The following is a 20812-nucleotide window of genomic DNA, read 5'->3' as shown; positions in this document are numbered from 1 at the left end:
ACACAGGGTTTTTACGAGGTTCGACAATTTGCCTACATCCCCGGAGTAGTGCCTGTAAAGGCTTCGTACCTACTCAATACACTACTTTTGACTGCACCCACAGTCGGGAGCACCCACACCCAATTTTCTCAAGCCGAAGCTGAGATGCCACTCGTAGTGCCGATACAATGTGTAGCACCCACTACACGGGAGCACCCACTAAACACACAATAAATAATACAATTAAATTGGGCTTATATCAATGCCCTACAATCAAGCTCTGCCTAGCATATGCATCCACAACTAGCTAGCATGCTTACAGTTCATCCACAACTAACCTAGCATGTATACATTCATCCACAACTAACCCTAACATATATACATACATGTAATGTAAAATCCAAGGTTAGAGAATCTCACAACCGATTGCCTGGGATGACTGGAAACTTGTACTAACAAGTTTGGTGCTCACACCTTCTCTCTCCTTGGCTTCTTGCTCTTCAAAGCAAACAGATCCTTGCTTTCTTCTCTTCTTCCTTGGCTTTGAGTTAATGTACCATTAACACACTTCAACCACCTCTTTTACCTCCTTTAATGGCCTAAGAACATTTATCATCAAGAATGTATGTTCATTCAAGGACTAACAAAGAGGGGGAAGATTCTCCTACAAAAACCGTAGCCTTCTTTCACTCAAAACCCATGTTTTTTGCTTCCATGGTGTAGGGCTTGAAAAAACGAAGAAGCTACAACTTGGTTCACCCAAATCCGAGTTAAAATGAGGGAGATATGACCATTTGAAGTTGGAGCAATGAGATAGCCTGAAATGGAATCTTCGTAGGGGTGGCATAGGCTACACCGGCGGCACGCATAACAGGGGCAAAATCTGACCGTAGATCTCATATAAAAGATCTTGTAATCTAAGCCGTCGGATTAAACCAACGGACAATAGATCCAAACCGTTTAGATTTGAATCTCGATGACGTCATCATGACGTAGGCGCTGACATCGTCAGAAGTGTTGTCGATCTATGATTGGTTGCTTTTTCGGATTTTAAGGGAGCTTGTCTCCCACTCACAAAAGAGAAATGGCTTATTGACCGTTGGATCCGAATCCTCCATGTTGGCTTTAATATGATTTCATGAGATCATTAAGATTGGAATCTTCTTTATATCTTCTATACACGCGCGAAACACACTAACATTCTTTGATAAGGTGTAGCGCCAGTGCATCAAGAATTATGCACCTAACCAATCAAATCCTACGCGCAAGCATCTATCTCGTCCATATCACACCAAAATCTCAGCAGCCTTTGGATGGGCATCAAGCCTACGTGGTCGAATCTTGACCATCCATTTCACTTCCCTTTACTCCTCTTTATTACAATCAAGCCCCTGCCTCCATATGTTTCAGTGCTTAAAGACCCCTTTCAACTCAGACCTTTAAAATCTTTAAATTACACAAAAGCCCTTCAAATTTCAAAAATAAATTCCAAAAAATCCACCCAACACTGAGAGCAACTGATGGATTTTCGGTTTGGATTTTCGAACCAACTTTACAGAAACACTTATAATTTTTTCATACAATATCCGATCGAGATGAAACAAAGTGCGTTGAAATCATAACTAGATGCTCTACGACTTTTCAGAAGACTCAATCATCTGAATCATCCATATAAAAAGACCAAAATGCCCCTACACCTTTCCAATGACTTATCTTTCTCATACGGAATTGGAATGCTATGAAATCAGAACCGTTGGAAAGATTGTATTTTTGTCGTATTGTTACATGTAGAACACTTCCTTTAAAAAATTCATCTTCAATGCCGAAACTGCTCTCGACTGCCACAAATGCCGTAACTTCTTCATACGGTATCGGAATGTGACGAAATCAAATGCACTGGACTAGGTAAATTACAATCTATCTTTTTCATGAAGAACCAATCTTCCAAAAATGTCATTTTCATTACCGAAAATGCCCCTGAGCATAAATAGGCCAATTTTGCCAGTTTTGACCTAGAAACCCGCACCACCTATTAATGATGTATTAAACCACTCCGTGTATACCAAGCTGCTCTGTTATCTCATCGGTGACACTGGACACTGCCATATCATCATTTTCATCCACGTCACCCAAATTGGTCACGTCATCACCGCCACGTGGCCGAGTTGCCAACAAGGACAATCATAAAACAACAAATAGCTGGTTGGCTCTTCGTTCTGTTCCCATAATGACAGAGTGAAATCTCTCTTCAAGAGAAGAAGAAGTAGGGATTTCTCCTTTTTGTTTTTGTATATAGAGAGGGAGAGAGTAAGAGTGAGTGTACTCTCATGGTATGAGAGTCCCACCTGTTTTTTCCCCAAATAAAGAGATTTTATTTTTATCTTATGGAGGGGTTGTAAAATTTTGCACATAAGAGTTTAAATTTAAAATTTAAACTCTCACGTTCAGTCAACACGACCTAATTGATGGACACTTTATCACCAACAACTAGTAATTGTCATTCCATAAACTGTTAAAAAAGGGATTTACAGGGTTGTCATCATTCCATAAACTATTAAAAGAGGGATTTTCTAGGTTGGGGTGAGTTGTGCAAAGGGGAGTGTGGCAAAGGGTGAGAAGCAGATAGATGCAAATGATGAGATGGAGGGGAAAAATTATAAATATATTTAATTGTGAACAAAAACATTCCACTAGGTACCCCAAATATCACATTTGAAACTTAAGGTACCCCAAATGTCATTCTCTTAAACATGGGGTACCTCAATTGTAATTTACCCAAAAGACAATATGCTTCTCTGTTTGGCAGCATATAACTATTGTTTTTATCCAAAAATAAATAAATAAATAAATAAAATGGTATGTAACTTTGTTTTCTTTCCTTGATTTTTTAGTTTTTCTTCCCATCAAGTTAAAAAAAAAAAAAAAATACATTTTGATAATGGTGGTGTACTTGCCTACTAGGCACACCATACTTGCCTGGATATAGACTACAATGACTAGTTTGGATGGTTACAACTTACGGATTTCGCAATTTGTAGTAATCTCACTCCGTATACACCAATTACTTGCATTTGGTTACATAATTTTATAGAAAGTCTTTCTAGTGAAATGAGATTTTCTTTTTTTTTTTAATTGTTTGGTTGTTTTTTGAGTTGTTTCTACTTAGAAATATACTAATTCATTTGAAACACCTCTCTAAAGCTAAATGTGCTTCATATGAGAAATAAGGTAAATAGAAAAACTCATAGTTGACACACATAATCCTAGCCCTCATTTAAATAGTCCATGTTTAGTGGTGATTCAAAAGAATCACAAAAATGAGGAAAGCAATCTTCTTCCTCCCATCGAAGCTCAAGATCGCCCATGGTGAGACCTCAACACCGACCAGAACCAGACCTCCTTGCTCTCCCCATGGCTTCTCTGTTGTTCGGATTTGGAGTTCCAATTTTGCTTTCTGAGTATTGGATTCGACCTGACCTTCGTCAAGCTGATTGCAACTTCTGTGGATTTTCATCTTCTCATTATCTTTGAAGGTTTTCTGATCGTTCTTCGTATTCGACTAGTACTTGGGCAATATCAAGTATCAGGTATGATTCTCTTCTCTTGGGTTCTATATTTTTGCCCTAATTTCATTCTTTTTTACCTTATGATTCTGGAATTTTGGTTTGAACTGAGAAATATCATTTTTTTAGGGTTTTTGTTTTGGAACTGATTGAGAAATTGGAATGCTCCTCTATCTGTTAATTGTTTTAATTTCAGGGTAGTTTTTGTTAAGATTTATGTGTTTTTATGTAGTTTGATTGTAGATCTGAGTTTTCCTGTGGTTTTGCCCTTAACGATTATAAATTTCGGAGCTGATGATGCTTGCCCTGTATTAGAGGATAATGGTAGACCATAGAATTAATTTACAATGATTCAAAATCTTCGTCTGGGCTCTAATGATGCTTTGTATTGATCAAACTGGATGCTACTGATCTTTTTTTTGCCATGTCACTTGTAAATGGTTTAACCTCAAATGAATCTCCAGTAAAACCTCTGGCAACTTGATGTATCAAAGTTTCAAGTGATAAGTAAGATGGTTATGAAGAGTATAGAATATTTCTAATGTGTGGAGATCTGAATTAGTAGTGGTTCTGATGTTTTTTCTCTCATAGGGTAGCATGATGTCTAGGAAATTCATATTGGTTGTAATGTAAAATAGGAAATCCCCTTTTTCAGCACTAATGAACTTAGGTGATGTGAAAGGGATATATAATTTACTTGTCAGGTGTAATTATTTAAGATCAGTCCTTGTGAATCAAAGTTAAATTACTTGGATAAGAGTGAGGTAGTGGGCCATGCTTCCTGCATATTTATTTTTTTAATTTAATTAGTCTGTTGGATGGGCTTTTGGAAATGGTGTTTATTTCCTTGTTAGGAATACATTATAAGAATTGCTTGTTGAAAATAGTGACATCTGTATCTCATTATCTACTGAATTGGAGATACGTTGAAAATAGTGATATCTGTATCTCATTATATACTGAATTGGAGATATGTTGAAAATAGTGATATCTGTATCTCATTATATACTAAATTTGAGATATGTGGTAGGGAGAAGACTGGAATGTTTACTATTTATAGGCTGATTTTTTCCAATCAAAACTAGGTGTCCTACTATTGTACTACTATGAACCAGGATTTTTTCTAATCAATTCAGCATTTTGACCTAGATTTTTTCTAATCAATTTAGCATTTTGCATGGCCAATCTTTTTGTATGAGTTTTACCTCCCCTTGATTGTTCATGTTTATCTATCTATTAATATGAGCTATGAGGGGGAGGTAAAACTAATGAGGTGAAGATTCTTGTTGGGGTAATTAAACAGTTTTTTTGGATTGATTCTACAGAATCATTCTTACAGATTTAGGTTGACCAAATAGTTTTCAGGTAGATTTACGTAATAGATTTATGGGTAACCAAATAGTTTCTTAAAAAAGAAAGAATCAACAAAAACACTCTCCATAGACTCATTGCCAAATCTGAAATATAACTCCAAGAAATTATGTAACCAAACACATCCTTAGATTTGGATGAATGGACTCCGAAGTTGGATTGTGATTCATGTCATTGGTCCATATATTATAATATATAATATATAATATAATATATTTACTATAATATTGTAGTATATTATATCTATAAAATAAAATCTATTACTAATATTAGTAATATATACTATTATATGTTAGTATAGGAAGAAAGAAGGCTACCCGCTTGCACCTAGACATAGTAGGTGTAGAAAGACCATGCTGCCCCTATGCTGAAAATGCTCCTATGGATCTTCCCATTGCTTCACACGTTGGCTTGTACCTGCGCCAACTGGGTAGCATTCTCTTGCCTATTATTATAATCATATATTAGTATATTATAATATTTTAATATTCTCTAGTCTCAAATATGGTTTGATTTCGGTTATGCTAGATCCGTAATCGAACCAAAAAACGAATTGGTTCTTAAATCTGATTCTCAAATTGAACAGAATTTTATTCGATTTGGTTTATTCGGTTCGATTCAATTTGGTTTTCCATTCCGGTTCTTATTTGACAGATTCCGGAATCCGGAGGGATGTAAATGTAAATTTGAAGAAAATGACATATAATAAGAAGTTTTAATGTACTTTATCGCCTTCTACCAAAAAAAAAAAAAAAATTAATGTACTTTATTGCCCATATCTATGGGTTAGCTTCAAAACCCCCTCGAATAATTGGAGGAGACGCGTCTCTGGTTTGCTTTCTTGTGAGAGAGGTTTGAGTCTGACTCCTCTCTCGACTCTAGCTCTAGACTCTCTCTCTCTCTTTGCTTTCTCTGAAATTCGTACTTTAATGGCGAACAGCAATTTACCTCGAAGGATTATCAAGGCATGTCTCGATCCCCTTTTTATTTTCTTTGATCGCAGTCACTGTGGGGGTGTAGTGTTGATTTCAGAAAAAAATCATGCAAGAACTATTTCATGATTTTCCTCCGTTTATATTTTTTGTCGAGAACCTTGCGTTTTGGGTTATTTTTCTTCAATTTAATTTTTTGAGTATAGGGTTTGTGATTCTGCTTTTTGATCGTTGATGATTACTTTGTTTTTGCGATTGAACAGGAAACGCAGCGGCTACTCAGCGAACCAGGTGTGTTTTTTATTTTTATTTTTTTTATTTCTCTCCATCCTCCTTTTAACCATCATCTTCTCATAGCTATCCTGTCGATTTGTAGGTGGCTTGTTTGGTTGTGCTTTTTTTTGGATGAATTGTTTGTTTGAGCTTTAGTTTGTCTGCAATCAGAATTATATAATTAGTTGACAAACTTGATTATCATTTTATGTATTTTTCGGTTATATTATGTCTCCATTTGAATTTCTTGTTTAGATTTGTTAGCTCTTTAGTCTCCCCCTCCTCCCACCATCCCATCTAAGGAGCTAATTTGTATAGATATGGACGTTGATCTACATCGTTTGCAACATTTAGTGAGTAAATAGCTAATTTTGGAAGAATTCTATTCAATTGAGTTCTTTTTTGATCTGTTTGAGCAGCCCCTGGAATCAGTGCGTCTCCATCAGAAGATAACATGCGGTATTTCAATGTTATGATTCTTGGCCCTACGCAGTCTCCTTATGAAGGTAAACCACAGGGAAATGGTCTTTTTGGACTAATTGCAAATGTCAACGTTTATGATCCAGTGGAAATGTTTATCTGATAAGTATGTTTAACGAGAGTTTGATAAGTATGTTTAATGAGAGTTTATCAGCTATGTATATTTTCCTTGTTACATGACTCTTAAGTTGTTTGGTTACATAGTTGTCTCTGGAATTGAACTTCTGAAGTTGTGAGAGTTTTGAAATGGTGTTCGATCAATTTCTTTCTCCAAACAAGATCTAAGGATCAGATAGTTTCCCTAGTAAACCCATTTATCGTGTATCTTGACTATTGCTTGCATTGTTTGTTGTTTGCCATGAAGAAATTTGAAAACATTATCTGAAAAACATGTTGTATTTGTAATTATGGGCTCTGCTATGAACGTTAATATTTAACTTTGCCGAATGTAGCTGATGTTGTCAAAGAGTTGGCTTAGTTGTTTGCATATAGCATGTGAGAATATGCCTAAGAGTGGAAAAGATAATTGGTACTTTTGGTGAGCCCTATTATTTGAAAACTATTATTTTCTTTCAACTATTTTCCATTCCTTTACCCCTGTGGATATGAAATTGTCAGAGATAAGTGAGAACATTCAAGACTTGGAAAATTGTATTTTGAAACTTGATATTTGGTTCCTTAATTAGAGAAAAGTAGGAAGTTTGATTGAGCTAACTCTTTTGGACATAGCATTTTTAGCCGTTAAGAAAGATTTTTCCCTGTTTTATATGAATGGTAACTGTTAACTGAGTTATAATAGAAAGGAAAGGAGTATGTCCTCCCCCCCCTCTCTTTTGAGGTACGGCTTTTTTTCAGGACTTTAACCTGAACTGCGGCTACCAGTATTATTCCTTTGTCTTTTTGCAAATATCTAACACTTTTTGTTAGTTTATTTATGAGTATTGGCCTTACTTCTTTGTGGTTTGTACATGAAAAAACAGTTTTCCCCCTTTTTTAACTGTAGAAGCATAGTGGAAGATGAGAACCTAGGGAGCTAAACTAAAAAACTATGCATTTGTAGGTTTGGTTTATTGACCAGAAATCCACAGCCATCTGACATGCTTTGATCATGTGTATCAAAGACCAATGATTTACTGAGGAGTAAGTTGGGACAAGTTGAAGTATAAGTTGGGGTTTAGTCAACTGCCATGCTTTATGTTGCTACATGAGCTGTATCCTTTATCCTTGTCTTAAGCCTGTATTCGGTTGGACAATTCTTGACCCTTCTCCATGATTCTGGTTTCATGTCTAATGGACTTAAAATCTCAAGTCTGGTGTGGTTTGGGGGTTGTACTAAATTATGGCAAGACTTCAATCTCTGATGGGATTTAACTATTTTGGTGTTCAATAACATTGTAGTCATGAGAACTCAATATTATTCCACAATTGTAATTTGGAAGTTATTGAACAGTATTTAGTTAATGCTAGTTTCGGATAGCAGATTATATAATTGTGACATTTGTCTGGGTGCTAAGGCTATGTTTTCTTTGGATTCTGATTCCAAATTCTCAGTTCAGAATCGGAACAATGTTTGGAAAGCTATACATTGGTTGAATTCTAGAATTAGACCCAAAATCCAGAGTTGGAATTGAGACCAATTTTCTTTTTCTGGTCATTTCCTTAAGGTGGATTCCGTAGCTGCCAGAATCCAAATCTAGGCCAATTCGTGCAAATGCGTTAAGAAGCACATGGGTCTAGCAAGGGGAAGGTGTTCACCATCTAAGATAATAAGTACAAAAAATGAGAAGACATGGATGAATTAGGTCTTTTGTCTGTGAAGGCTGCAAACGAGGGTTTTGGATTTTCCCTTGTGAAACCATAATGTAAGATCAAATCATAAGTGATTTAATTCCCAAATAGGACCTAGAAATAAGTCCAACACCTTACTGCGAGGTCTGATCACAGTACAATAAGAATAGTTGAATAAATCAGTAATTGAAACATGCAAAATAAGCAATCGGCTAGGATTGAATGCGAATAAAATTTCAGAAACAAAACACCTCTATTCAGATGATAACTGAGACTCAAATAACACAGAATAATCTCTACCAACCTGAGAACATGTCTCAATAATAGATTGAAAGTACAGGCAGAACACAAGCACCTTAAATCTGGGAAGGTTGGTTACAACCTGAGATATTCAAGAACTTCCAAAATATAGCCCAGAGGGGGCTGGAACTGGGTATCGAAGGTAGAGTAGGATGTTCTCAGTCATGGTTCTAAATTTCAGGTTCGACAGCGAAATTTAGGTCGAAGTTTCCGAGACTTGGGCTGGAATGTCCAAAATTTCCGAAATTTCCCAAATACCTGGTTCTGTCTTGGGTTGGTTCGAAACCACCAAAATGTGCACAGTTTTGGTTCTAAATTTCTGAGATTTAGAACTTTGTTCTCAACAGACCCTCAAAATCAGGGCCTGAATGGATGGCTGGTTGTTGAGATGTGAAAGTTCTTGATCCAGATCATGAAATAGGAAACTTTAGTTCAGGAAATAGGAAACCTTCAAGAACTTGTGAAGGACGCCTTAGTAGGCCTTCAAATGTGGATCGACCGTCTTCAAAATATGGCAGTCAATTGCCACAGAGTTTGGGAGATAAGGCAATCGATTGCTGCTCTGAGAACACGCAGAACAAGAGAGCAGCATGGTTGTCTATGTCTTAAGATCTCAGGATCAACAGAAGGTGATAAAACCGTCAACAGATGCTCCAATAAGTCTTGAACAGGTCATAAATCACTCAAAAAAAGAAAAAAAAAAGAAAAAAGAAAATAATAATAATAAAAGAGAGAGGAGGTTGATGAGAAGACTATCTCAGCTTGGGTCTCTCACCCTCAACTCTCTCAGTTGATTCAGTGTCTCATAGGACCACCATATTGATGCATGAACAAGAAAATTTCATTGAGTTCAATTGTGTGGAAAGCTTTACAATCTACCTCTATTTATAGGCATGGTTTAAAGTATCTCCGATACAATACACTACCCTCTGCTACGTATCTTAAATTTAGCCGACCGATATGGCAACCAATACTAATACTTTAATCCTTGATCTTTAGCATATCTTAGCGTATCTTTGATACGATAAGATATCATACCCTCCGATATGTATCTTAAATTTAGCCAACAGATATGGTGCTCGATACCGATACTTTAATCGTTGTTTTTAGGTTGAGCTTGCCTTTGAAAAAGAGAGGAAGAAAACAGGAGAAGGAAACTAAGAAGAAAGAAAGTCTGTAGAAGACTTCTTCCTTGTACAAGAAGAATAAAACTCAAAAAGGAAACCAAGACTCTCAAACAAACTTCTAGAAGACAGCTATTCCTTCCAATGAATCCACCATGTTCCTTGCTGCTGCTCAACCTTTTGAACCAAAAAAAAAAGAGCCTTCAAAATTGAAATCAGTAGTGCTCTACAGCTGTACATCATGAGCTGCGCTGGTTCGACCAGCTTGGGATCGATTGAGGGTTACTTTGGCCAGCCTTTTTCTGGTGTATTTCTTCCCCTAAAAATTGATCTACATCAAACCACCATCTCCAACGATGGTGAGTTAACTTTAACTCTCTCTCTCTCTCATCTCTTTTGGCCCATCCTGTTTTTTTCTTCACTGCTCTCTCTTTCTCTTACTCTTTTATGTGCATCCGAATGTTTCTCCCACTCAAATCGCTGCATAGTTTTCTGCCCCACATTGTTCCTCTTTCTCTCTCTTCCCTTTCAGTTTGCAGGGTTCTCCTGAAGAAATACACCAGCCTTTTTCTGGTATATTTCTTCCCATAAAATTGATCTAAATCAAACCACCATCTCCGGCGATGGTGACCTACTTAGGTGTTCTCCATTTCTGTTGTTTGTATCCTTTCTTCTTTTTTTTTTTTTATTTCCTTTTATCCTCTTCCTGGTTCTTCTTTCTCACCTGATATTATTGCTGTTCCCCTCTTTTGGTTTCTGTATTGGCAGTACCTTTGGATCTGGTTCAATCTGCTGGAATTTCCTTGATAAGATTCGAAAAGATCCGAAACTTCAGGGGTTATGTTGCACCCCTTTAGTGCTTCAGACCCTGGTCCCCTGCCTCCCATCAATTCCCTTACTGTGACATATTTCTTGGAAAATTAGTTTCTGACCTCCAACTTCTGGCAGATCTATGTCAACGATGGAGTCTCCTTTCTTCACTATTATTTAATGTACCTGTTAGTTGATTACTGGAGATCTGGGTGTGAAGATTTAGTATCTGGAATCATAGGTCAGGTTAATTTCCGTGCGAAGGAGCTTGATCTAACAAAGCCCCTGGTGGTCTACCGCTTCCCTGCTCACCGTTGAGAGGTTGAGGAACCCCTCAAATCATGGGTTGCTTCTTTAATTATCATATCCAATGTTACCCTTCCTCTTTGTTTCTAGTTCAAATTCTACCCATTAGTTAGTTTCATTCTATGTTTTTCATGCCCTTTAGTTTTAATTCCATTCTCATCCCTATCCCCTTACCTTCCCAAGTAGGTCTTAAGATTCTGTTTAATTACTAAATTGCCTCCCTCCTTTGAAACTTCATCTTATTTGCCGTTTTGCCACTATCTTTTTTCAATTGAGTTGATATTAGTTTGGGTGGGCCCATAAGTGATCCGAGTTGGGTTTTTAGGACCTTGGATTGCATCAGTGGGTCTATATTTTGGAGCATTTTTGCTTATGTATTTTCATCCTTTCCTTTTGGGCGTTGGAGTTCCCTTGCATTCTGTCTCTTTCCTCTACATGAACATTTTGTTCTCTATGTATGTCCCCAACACTGGCCTTCCCTTAAATAAAGTTGCCTTGTATGGGGTACTGACTTACTGTATTGTGAATTTCTCTTTCTTTTAATATATTATTGGTTACCTAGCCGAACACCCGCAAGCAAAGAGAATGGAAAAAAGAGGCTGAAATTGAAGTGTATGATTATTTCTATTCTTAGTTCCCCCCCCCCCCCCCCCCGGGGGGTCTCTTTGCTTGCGTAACTTGTGTACTGGATTGACATTTTCTTTACTATCATCAGTATAGTTGTCAAGGCGTCGCCTAGGCACCACCTTGGTGTCTAGGCATTTTAGATTTTGGAGTCTAGGCAATTGTCACCTTAGTGCAAGGTGCTGGTTTAAGTTGAAGCCTGGGTAGTAGTGTTATTGAACCAGAGTGAGTGCGTGTCTATCTCCTATGTAAGGAGTTTAGTCCCACATCGCTCGTGGATCCTGTCCGCGGTCTATACTTAAGTCCCTGGGCGCCTTCTCCTGATAAGCCGGTTTTGAGGGTGAAAGAAAATGGCTAAACCCAGATCTGGTATTAGAGCCGGGCGGACCGGGGGAGAGTGAGTGCGCGTCTATCTCCTGCGTAAGGAGTTTAGTCACACATCGCTCATGGATCCTGTCCGTGGTCTATACTTAAGTCCCTGGACGTCTTCTCTTGATAAGCCGGTTTTGAGGGAGAAAGAAAAGGGCTTAACCCAGACATCATTTAGTTCTTTCATTTACTTAAGATATTATTCATAAAGAAGAAAACACCCCTAGATCAATCTAATAAAAATAGTTAAAAATTCAAATTCCTTCCAAGGATAATTTGTCTACTCCCTAGTTTAAGAACAAAAATTGAATTTTTGGTTGTAAGGGAGACTTTCAACTTTCAAAGCTAGGGGTTTTTCTCAAATCTGAAATTTTTATAAATATTATTGTTATAAAACATCACTTAAAACTAGGAGAGCAATAAAATAATCTTTTGTTTTGATGTCTAAAAATTTATTTCTATTCAGGATGATTTTAAATGGCATTCATGCACAACAAATAAGGTTTGAGCGCTCTTTCAATATAAACCAAATTTAAACAATCTTGGATTTGCTTGAAAGATGGTTATGTGCACTACTTAATCATAGTTTTTAAGGCGGTAAGGCGACGGAGGCGTTTGAGGGTCTTTCAGAGCGCCTTAGCGATAAGGCGGGCATAAAGCGTCGCCTTATCGACAAAAGCGTTCATGTGTAATTTTTTTTATAAAACCAATTTATTTGGCTCAAATCCTAATTGAATCTTATTTCTTATATGTTAAATAAATATTAAAGGTTCATATTTATACCAATGTAAGATATTCATCAAGAAAACAAATCAATAAAGTGAATAAACTAAGTTTATCTTCATCAATCATCAATCATCAACAAAATTATAAATATATAAAAAAGAAGACATAAAAAATACAAGTATTTATTATACTTACCTCTATGATGCCAAAATGAGTGCCTAAGCCCTAAGGTCATCCACTATATTTCTACTCCTGTCAAAGAAGAATGAAGCTCACCACTGCTGGAGCAAAATGGTCGCTTGGATCAGTGGTTCTTCCTTGTTCCTTGATTCCTTCTCAAAGCCCTTTCTTAAAACCCTTGACAAAATCCAAACCCTGTTTGTGAATCGTGTTTTTGTTTTGTTTGTTTTGGTTATTTTTGGTGGAGTAAAGCTGATCCCATACATCTCAAGTGTTAACAAAACCATACACCTACCAATAAAAAATCTATATTTGGAATCTTCATCAAGTAATTTTAAAATGTGTTTAAAAAAAAAAAAAAAATAAGGCGCCACTTCACGTAAGGCGGAGGACTGCCTTACCATCTCTAGACTGCATCAGCGCCAAGGCGCTGGTAAGGTGACGCCTTAGCAGCGCCTTAAAAACTATGTACCTAATACAAAAAATCTTTTGTAAAGTAAAATCATTTGACCAGTTAAATTTATTAGAGAACAAGAACAATTCTCTAAATGTTGATTTTTGATGACTTGATATGGCTTAATGTTGATTTGTTTATGATATAAGCTGTAGTAGCATACAAAAATAATGTTAGAAGAGAGGGGAAATTAACACTTGGGCGCATTGGTCACCTAAGGAACGCTTAGATAGGCGCACCTTGTCGCCTAAGCGCTTAGGCACCCCTCCGCTGCGTTGGGTCACCTTGCTACCTTGACTACTATGATCATCAGAAGTGAAAGATTTGTTGAGCTGAATATACTTGAAGAAAACCTGCTCTCTGCTGTTGCACTTTGTAGGATCAGTGATCGGATTTGTAATCCTTTTCATGGTTGAGATTAGTGCTACTTGATAAAAAAAAATTGTTATTTATTCCTTTTTATATAGCTCTTTGCATCATTGTTTTATATCATTGGTGAGTATCTTAGCAGCATTGTTTGATATCATTGGTGAGAATCTCTCCCTGAGGGAAAGTGTCAAGTATAGGAAGCATTGTAAGAGCGGGATCCAAGATTGTATGTGTCTGTGCGGATCACACTCAGATTGGTGTGGATAGGCTTATCAGATATTGATCCTGGCCATCCTCTGAGAGGAACATCAAACAAAAGAAGAAAGATCATCTGAACCTATATTAGGCATTGACTTGGTAAATTATCTGATCAATATTTTGGTCTTCAGATGAGAGAAGATGAAAGATCATGAAAACCTTTTTTTTTTTTTTTTACCCCCTTAAGACTATGCACTGTTATTACACTGGATCACAGATCGGCAGATCCAAGTGGTAAGATCAGTTTGGTCTTTGCCACTGCTGATATGGATCAGGCATGTCAGCTGATCCAATTGCCAATATATCTTGATGTGTGAGGAATTTCCAAATACTTAAGAGTAGAGAAGTGTTACTGGTCGGGTAATGCATTAGCTGCAGTGTATCTAGTGATTACTCTCCCCCCCCCCCCCCCTATCATACCTTCAAAGTTTCCCTGATGTGATGCAAACACTTCTTGCTCGTTGACCCTGTTTAGGAGGAGTTTTCAAGTTGGAATTATTTTTGCCGGAAGAATATCCAATGGCTGCACCCAAGGTATGACTTTTCTTAACAATAAAATCAGTTAACTTTCATAACTTTCATCTGCTATCTGTTTTCTAATTCAGATATTAAGTTTAAGTAGTTGTTGGTGCAGTACTGTTATTGTGAGGGTATTCAGGGGCTATCTGTTGTAATGGTTGTTCTAGTTGATAATGTGGGTTATAAACATTTGTTGGTCTTTTTCTTTTAATAATATTTGGGAAAGAAATACCGCTATGTAAGTACATTGAAAAGATGCAAAAAAGTAAATACTTTTTCATTTTTGGTTTTTGCTTATGAAGTTTAGTCTAGGGCGAGGACAATATATCTTATTTTAAAGATTCTGAGTTGATTTCCTTCTATTCAACAATAATTTTAATGGTAATCCCTAATTAAGTTAGCAGATTTTCTTACTATGTCACTTGCTCTGTAAGAGCTTAGTTACAAAGAAAAAGAAAAGAAGAAACACTGACCCTTTGTTTGGGTTGGTTTTCCAGTCTGATTGGATTTGTTGTGGGTAAGTTTTATCAACCAAATTGCATATGGGTTTATCTCTGGTTTACTGATTTCATGAGGTAGGAAATGACCTACTTCCTTGAATTAAAAATAAGGGCAGAAGTGTTCTTAATTATGTGAAGCCCTTATTTTGAAAAACTAATTCTGCTTTCATCCCATTACTACTTATAATTTCAGAAAAGCTCCTTTTTCAAAGTTCTGTTCACAACTTGGTCCTTTCAATTGGGTGCTTACTCTTAAGGTGCTGGATTGTCCAGAATTTGCAGTTTTGCCACTGAATTTGATTTGAGTTATTTAGCATTCTTTTGGGCCCACAACGATCCCATTTAAGGGTTTCAAACCCCCCTGAACCACATCGATTGGTATCAAAGATGAATTTTCTGATAGTTACTGACCATGAATTTAAGGGTTTCAACCCCCTGAACCACATCAATTGGTATCAAAGATGAATTTTCTGATAGTTACTGACCATGAATTTAAGGGATTCAACCCCCTGAACCACATCAATTGGTATCAAAGATGAATTTTCTGATAGTTACTAACCATGACAGGCTATCTCACATCTCTAATCCCGAGTTGCACAAGTTATATTGGGAATTGGCTGAGAGTCGGCAGAAGACCGAGGCAAAACTTGATAAGTTTATGGAAGAAACACAAAGCCTCTTTATGGAGTTTCATGCCTTCATGAACAAGAAGCTGGACTGTCCACCAGTTCAGTTTGCTACCTTACAGATTGAAGATACGGTTACATGCAACAACCTGATCCAACTATCACCCTAGGATGTCACACTACAATTTTTCGACAAGGACTATGACATCAAGGTCGAGGTTCCAGAGTTTAATTGTGAAAAGGGACCGTAGGATCTCCTTGATTGGCTTACTAAAAGTGCATGGATTTTTGCATATAAATCCTTTATGGACAAGAAGTGTGAGATCATCCTCACCAAGTTTACTAGATATGCAGGCTCATGATGGGATGATGTGACTTGAACCTGTTACTAATTGGGAGGCCATTAAGCAGATTCTGAACGAGAAGTTGATCTAATTATGAGAAGGTGTTATTTCACATATTGGTTTACTTTCAACAAGGAAGCAAGGATGTGGATATCTACACGATAGAATTCCATAATTGTCTTCAAGGTGATGACATCAGGAAGCAGACCAACAACAGGTTCTGAAGTATGTTAGTGGGCTGAATATTGAAATTCGACTAGAGCTGGACAATGGTGATTTCAAGCTCGTTGATTTGGCAGCTGAATATGCCAAGACAACTGAAGAGAAGTACAGTTATTTAAATAATATGCTCAAAACTTCTTCAACTTATAGACCACCCAGGATCGAAGAAAAGAAGCCTAAACCCCATGGAGTGGAAGAAAGGAAGTTAGAGGTCATCAAAGGTAGTGAGTGTTTGAAGGGCATCATCTGCTGTAATTGTGATGCGAAAGGTCACTTCGCCAATAAGTGTCCTAACAATACCCATCCTCTATCTATAGTTGACTAGTTGCTGGCCAATATGAACCGGGACCATGTGGAATTTCCTGAGCCTCTTCCTCCTGGTCCAGATAATGACCCCAATGCTGGTCATGATGATGAGATTAAAGCTTACTCAGCTGTCTTATATTATTCTCAAATAGACTAGTTCAGAAAGCTTCCTTCTTTAGATAAAAGGGTATTCTTCTGCACGGTGATGATTCTATAAATGTTTAATACGGTCGATATAGGGTAGAAGAAAATTTTATCTCTATGTATTTTATTTGAGCACTCTACCTTCCACAGGAGTGGCTCTCCAAAAAGATTCTGTGTGAGGTTTTGGACCTACAATTCTAGAAGAGGCCAGTGTAGTAGCTCGGGTACACCCGCAATTTGAGCCATTATAGTACCATGCTCCTTGCCTAGGCACCCTGTTGGTGCACTGTGACATCATTATAAGGTGATGCCACATGTTATTAGACATACCTTGTCAGCGGTAATCTCCTCTAGCTATGAGTCACTCCCTCCTCCCCACTTGTTCGACAGTCTTCCCTAGGATATGTGGCACCCCAACGCCGAGATAACTATAAGGGGATTTTGTGTTCACGACCTAACTTGATGGAGAGTCGAGTTCTTTCTAAAATGGGAGAGCTGGTGCAGCTATGCATAGGGGAAATTAGGGATTTGTTCCCCCTTTTATTGCCTGTTTAGTAGTAGTAAGAGTCCAAGTTTTGGACTCTTTATCTTTAGTTTGGTTTCAGGATATGAATAGGTTTGTTTTAGGTCTTTATGTACTATCATGTAACCATCGTGGTTCTGGTTTATTTTTTCCTTTTCTTTGGGTGGGATTATTGAAAGAAATTGTGAGGTCTACCTCTTAGGCATTGCAGCTGTGGTGCTGTCCCAATTCTCTTCTCCTTATTCTTCCTGGTGGTTTTTCTTTCCCAGGTTAAGTTTCTTTGTTACCCTTGCTTAGTCCATCTTCATTCTTTTATTCTCTTCAACTATTCCTTGTGGTTTGGTTATCTCGTTACTTGTCTGTTACTAGCTGAAGCACTGGGCTACAGAAAAATCATCATAAAACAATTGGGATCTCATGAATTGGATTGAGATTTGGGGTGTTCTTCCCCATCCTAGGTGACTCAGGTTGCATAGACTGAAGTTGGAATGTTGCTTGAACTGCGAGATTCAAGTCACTGAAATGAGATCTGGTTCTATCTACTGCCAGATACAAGTTCATTAACTTAAACTTGATTCCTTAGCTCATCTTACGGGTGATATTCAGGTGGATTCATGAGGGTTAGAGCTGGGATTCAATCCCTGAACTTTCAGTCCGACTGGAATTCTTGTGGGTGAGTTCTAGCAACCAATTCCATATGGATTTATCTCTGGTTTACCGATTCTGTTAGGTAGAGGACGATGACCTACTTACCTGATTTGCAAATAAATTATGTGAAAGCCCTTATAATTCCAGAAAAGAACCCTCTGCATAGGTCTATTTTCAACTTGGTCCTTTTCATTGGGTACTTACTCTTACGGTGCTGGATTGTCCAGAATTTACAGATTTGCCACCGAATTTAATTTAAGTTATTTAGTATTCTTGCACATCCACAGAGATCCCATTTAAGGGTTTCAGAACACAGGTTTCTGAGGGGGAGTCTGATGTCAGGGAATCACCCATTCTGATGTCTCCATTGGAAAACTATTTTTTCTGGACAACCTAATGCAGTCTAATATCTACCAGTTATGTGGAATTCTGGATTTGGGTCCTTCACCATGTTTCATGATGATTATGTTTGAAACCATGGCATTTGATTATACCAAATGCCAATATCTTACAGTAATCGGATTTTTGTGTGCTAGTAGTTCTGATTTGGAATTGAATGTCCAAAGCATACTATTTTGTTAGCCAATTTTTTTGTAACTCGACACTACCAATTAGGTGTTGGTGTCAAAAAAATGGATTGAATGAAAAAATCTTGTATGCTCTTTACCATGTGATTCTACTTCAGATGATAGTTTGCTGCACAATGTGCTCTGGATTTACCTTATCATACTTAGTCCAGTGTTATAGCTTATCCATCTAACATCCAATTATGGTTTATAATTATTCATTTATAGCTTGCTGATGCACAGTTAACGAGTCAACATTGTCTCCGTCTGTGCCTATGTATGACAAATCAACCTCATTAGATTGTCCACAAATATGGAAAAGCGACATTTTCAATTTGCCTTGTAGGCACAGCTCTTTCTTTCAGTCTTGTTTGGATAATGGATTTTGCTTATCTGCTTGACCTTCATTGATTATCTTTCTAACAGGTTCGTTTCCTGACCAAAATATACCATCCTAACATTGACAAGGTAAGAAACCCCTTTTCCCTTCTGTGTCTTCGTTCGATCTGAAGAGTGTTTCTTGAATCTGATTGGAACTTATCTACTTATGCAGCTTGGAAGGATATGCCTTGATATACTCAAAGACAAATGGAGTCCAGCTCTCCAAATCCGGACGGTATTGCTGAGGTGAAAAATGCTTCCATATGTAAAAGGGTTTCCAACTTGGTGGATAACATGAATAAATGATGAATCATCCTGTTATAAGAATTGGTTTATCTGGAAAATGTTCTTAAAAAATGTTGAAACATGATGTGTACCCATGAATGAACATTTAGTACTACTTCTCAATGAGAAGATAATGTGTTCATACTGCTTTTAGCTCACTAATATAATGCAATTATCATGCTGTTCCATGTATCAGCATTCAGGCGCTTCTGAGTGCTCCAAACCCAGATGATCCTCTTTCAGAAAACATTGCAAAGCATTGGAAGACTAATGAAGCTGAGGCTGTTGAAACAGGTAGTGATTATGATATATTTAGACTTTATATCCTCTAAGTATTATCCAGAATCACATGAATTTGGTCCCAAGGTCAATGGTGGCTCCTATATCCTACCTATTATCCTCTTTATTAGACACTTGATAGTTCGATTTGAAATCATATTGTGGGCCTTTTGATTTGGATTTCAAGATTCAAGTGTATTCATCAAGACATCAGTTACCAGCCTTCTGGACCAGTTTATTCTCAAAGCTCTTTTGGCGAGAAGAAATTAAATATATGCAGTTGCCTTTGAAAATACTGAAGATACTCTTTAAGTGAAATAAAATGTTTCTTCCTGAATCTTATGTATATAGAATTCACTAAAAGTTGTCATTAGCTGTTATTTTTTTTTTTTTTTATTATAATGCTTATGTCCCTTTTATAATTGTTTTGTTGCTTGGAATCTTGCAGCTAAGGAATGGACCCGTTTATATGCAAGTGGTGCGTGATAACATGGGGAAACCTTTTCTCGCAAATTAACATTCTGTGATGTAAGTTAACAGTGATCATTATTTTCAAGTGAAAATGGGGAAAGAAAATGTCTGAACTGTCACAAGATTAATCACTTCAAGATCTTGGGCTACCAGGCTGTTCACTGAACTATCTGAAGGTTAATCCTTCAAATTTGTAAGAGTAGATAAAGATTGTTGTTCTCTTGCAATATTTCTTGAACTTGTGCTATGGTACGACGCACAATTTTTTCATGTTCTGTGGTTGTGAATGAAAAACAGGTCCCTAATATAGTTTGTCATTTCTGAGCAAGAATATTTACGCAGTTGGAAGGAATGGATGGTGTCACTGTCCTGAGTCTAAACTTATTATGGTAATTATAATTTTGGGCAAGAAAATGCTACCCAAGTGCACCAGTGTGCAGACCAATTAATGGGAGGCCGTGTGGAGGATATTCAGCGCATGGGGTGGGGTGCAATGCAATCTTTTGGTGTCTATCTATGCCTAGGCGCAGACACATGCTGGCGGATAGTTTTCCTTTTCCTTATAATTTCTTGGATGTCTGGGATAATATTTTTTGTTGGTGGGGTCAATTTCAAAGGGTAATAACAATGAAAATCCCCATTCCTGAGTCGGTGGGGAGTAAATTGGACATTCAAATGTTTTTTGATCAAAGAAATAACACCACCACAACTCAGTCTTATTTCAACTAAATGGGGTTGGTTACATGGATCTGAGTTACAACAAAGGAAAGAAAATCAAAGAAAATTAAAAGAGTAAATAAAAGGAAAAAGAGGGAAGAAACAAAGTAGAGCAACACCTCTGGGACATCTCACTTAAAAAACGATCGGCAACTCTGGTCTTTGCCTTCCAAGTTGCTTTGTTAGATGCTGTACTAGGGTGAACGTGGCTTTTGCGAGTACCTCCTTATCAACTCATCAATGGTCATTCCAGGTTTCATCGAGCCCTTTTAGCTTCATCCATATGGATTTGTTCACTCTTGTACTGAAGTATCCAAAGGCCTCTTTGTGGACATATCTAAACCATCTTAATCGACATTCTTTGAACTTATCCTG

General features: G+C 37.3%; 1 protein-coding gene across 1 annotated transcript; it reads left to right on the top strand.

Moving 5' to 3' along the window:
• The first annotated feature begins 5696 nt into the window (after window positions 1-5696).
• On the top strand, window positions 5697-20037 carry LOC122078910 (ubiquitin-conjugating enzyme E2 36). Its single transcript, XM_042645109.1, has 8 exons — window positions 5697-5878; window positions 6109-6136; window positions 6538-6624; window positions 14382-14440; window positions 18731-18772; window positions 18858-18931; window positions 19167-19264; window positions 19698-20037. Exons 1-8 carry the CDS (start codon window positions 5843-5845, stop codon window positions 19733-19735), a joined length of 462 nt encoding a protein of 153 aa, XP_042501043.1. The 5' UTR covers window positions 5697-5842; the 3' UTR covers window positions 19736-20037.
• The last annotated feature ends 775 nt before the right edge of the window (window positions 20038-20812 follow it).

The sequence above is a fragment of the Macadamia integrifolia genome, chromosome 5, assembly GCF_013358625.1.
Source record: "Macadamia integrifolia cultivar HAES 741 chromosome 5, SCU_Mint_v3, whole genome shotgun sequence".
In the NCBI taxonomy this organism is placed as follows: Eukaryota; Viridiplantae; Streptophyta; class Magnoliopsida; order Proteales; family Proteaceae; genus Macadamia; species Macadamia integrifolia.
The sequence above is the reverse complement of the archived record's forward strand: the minus strand, read 5'-3'. Positions and strand labels throughout refer to the sequence as shown.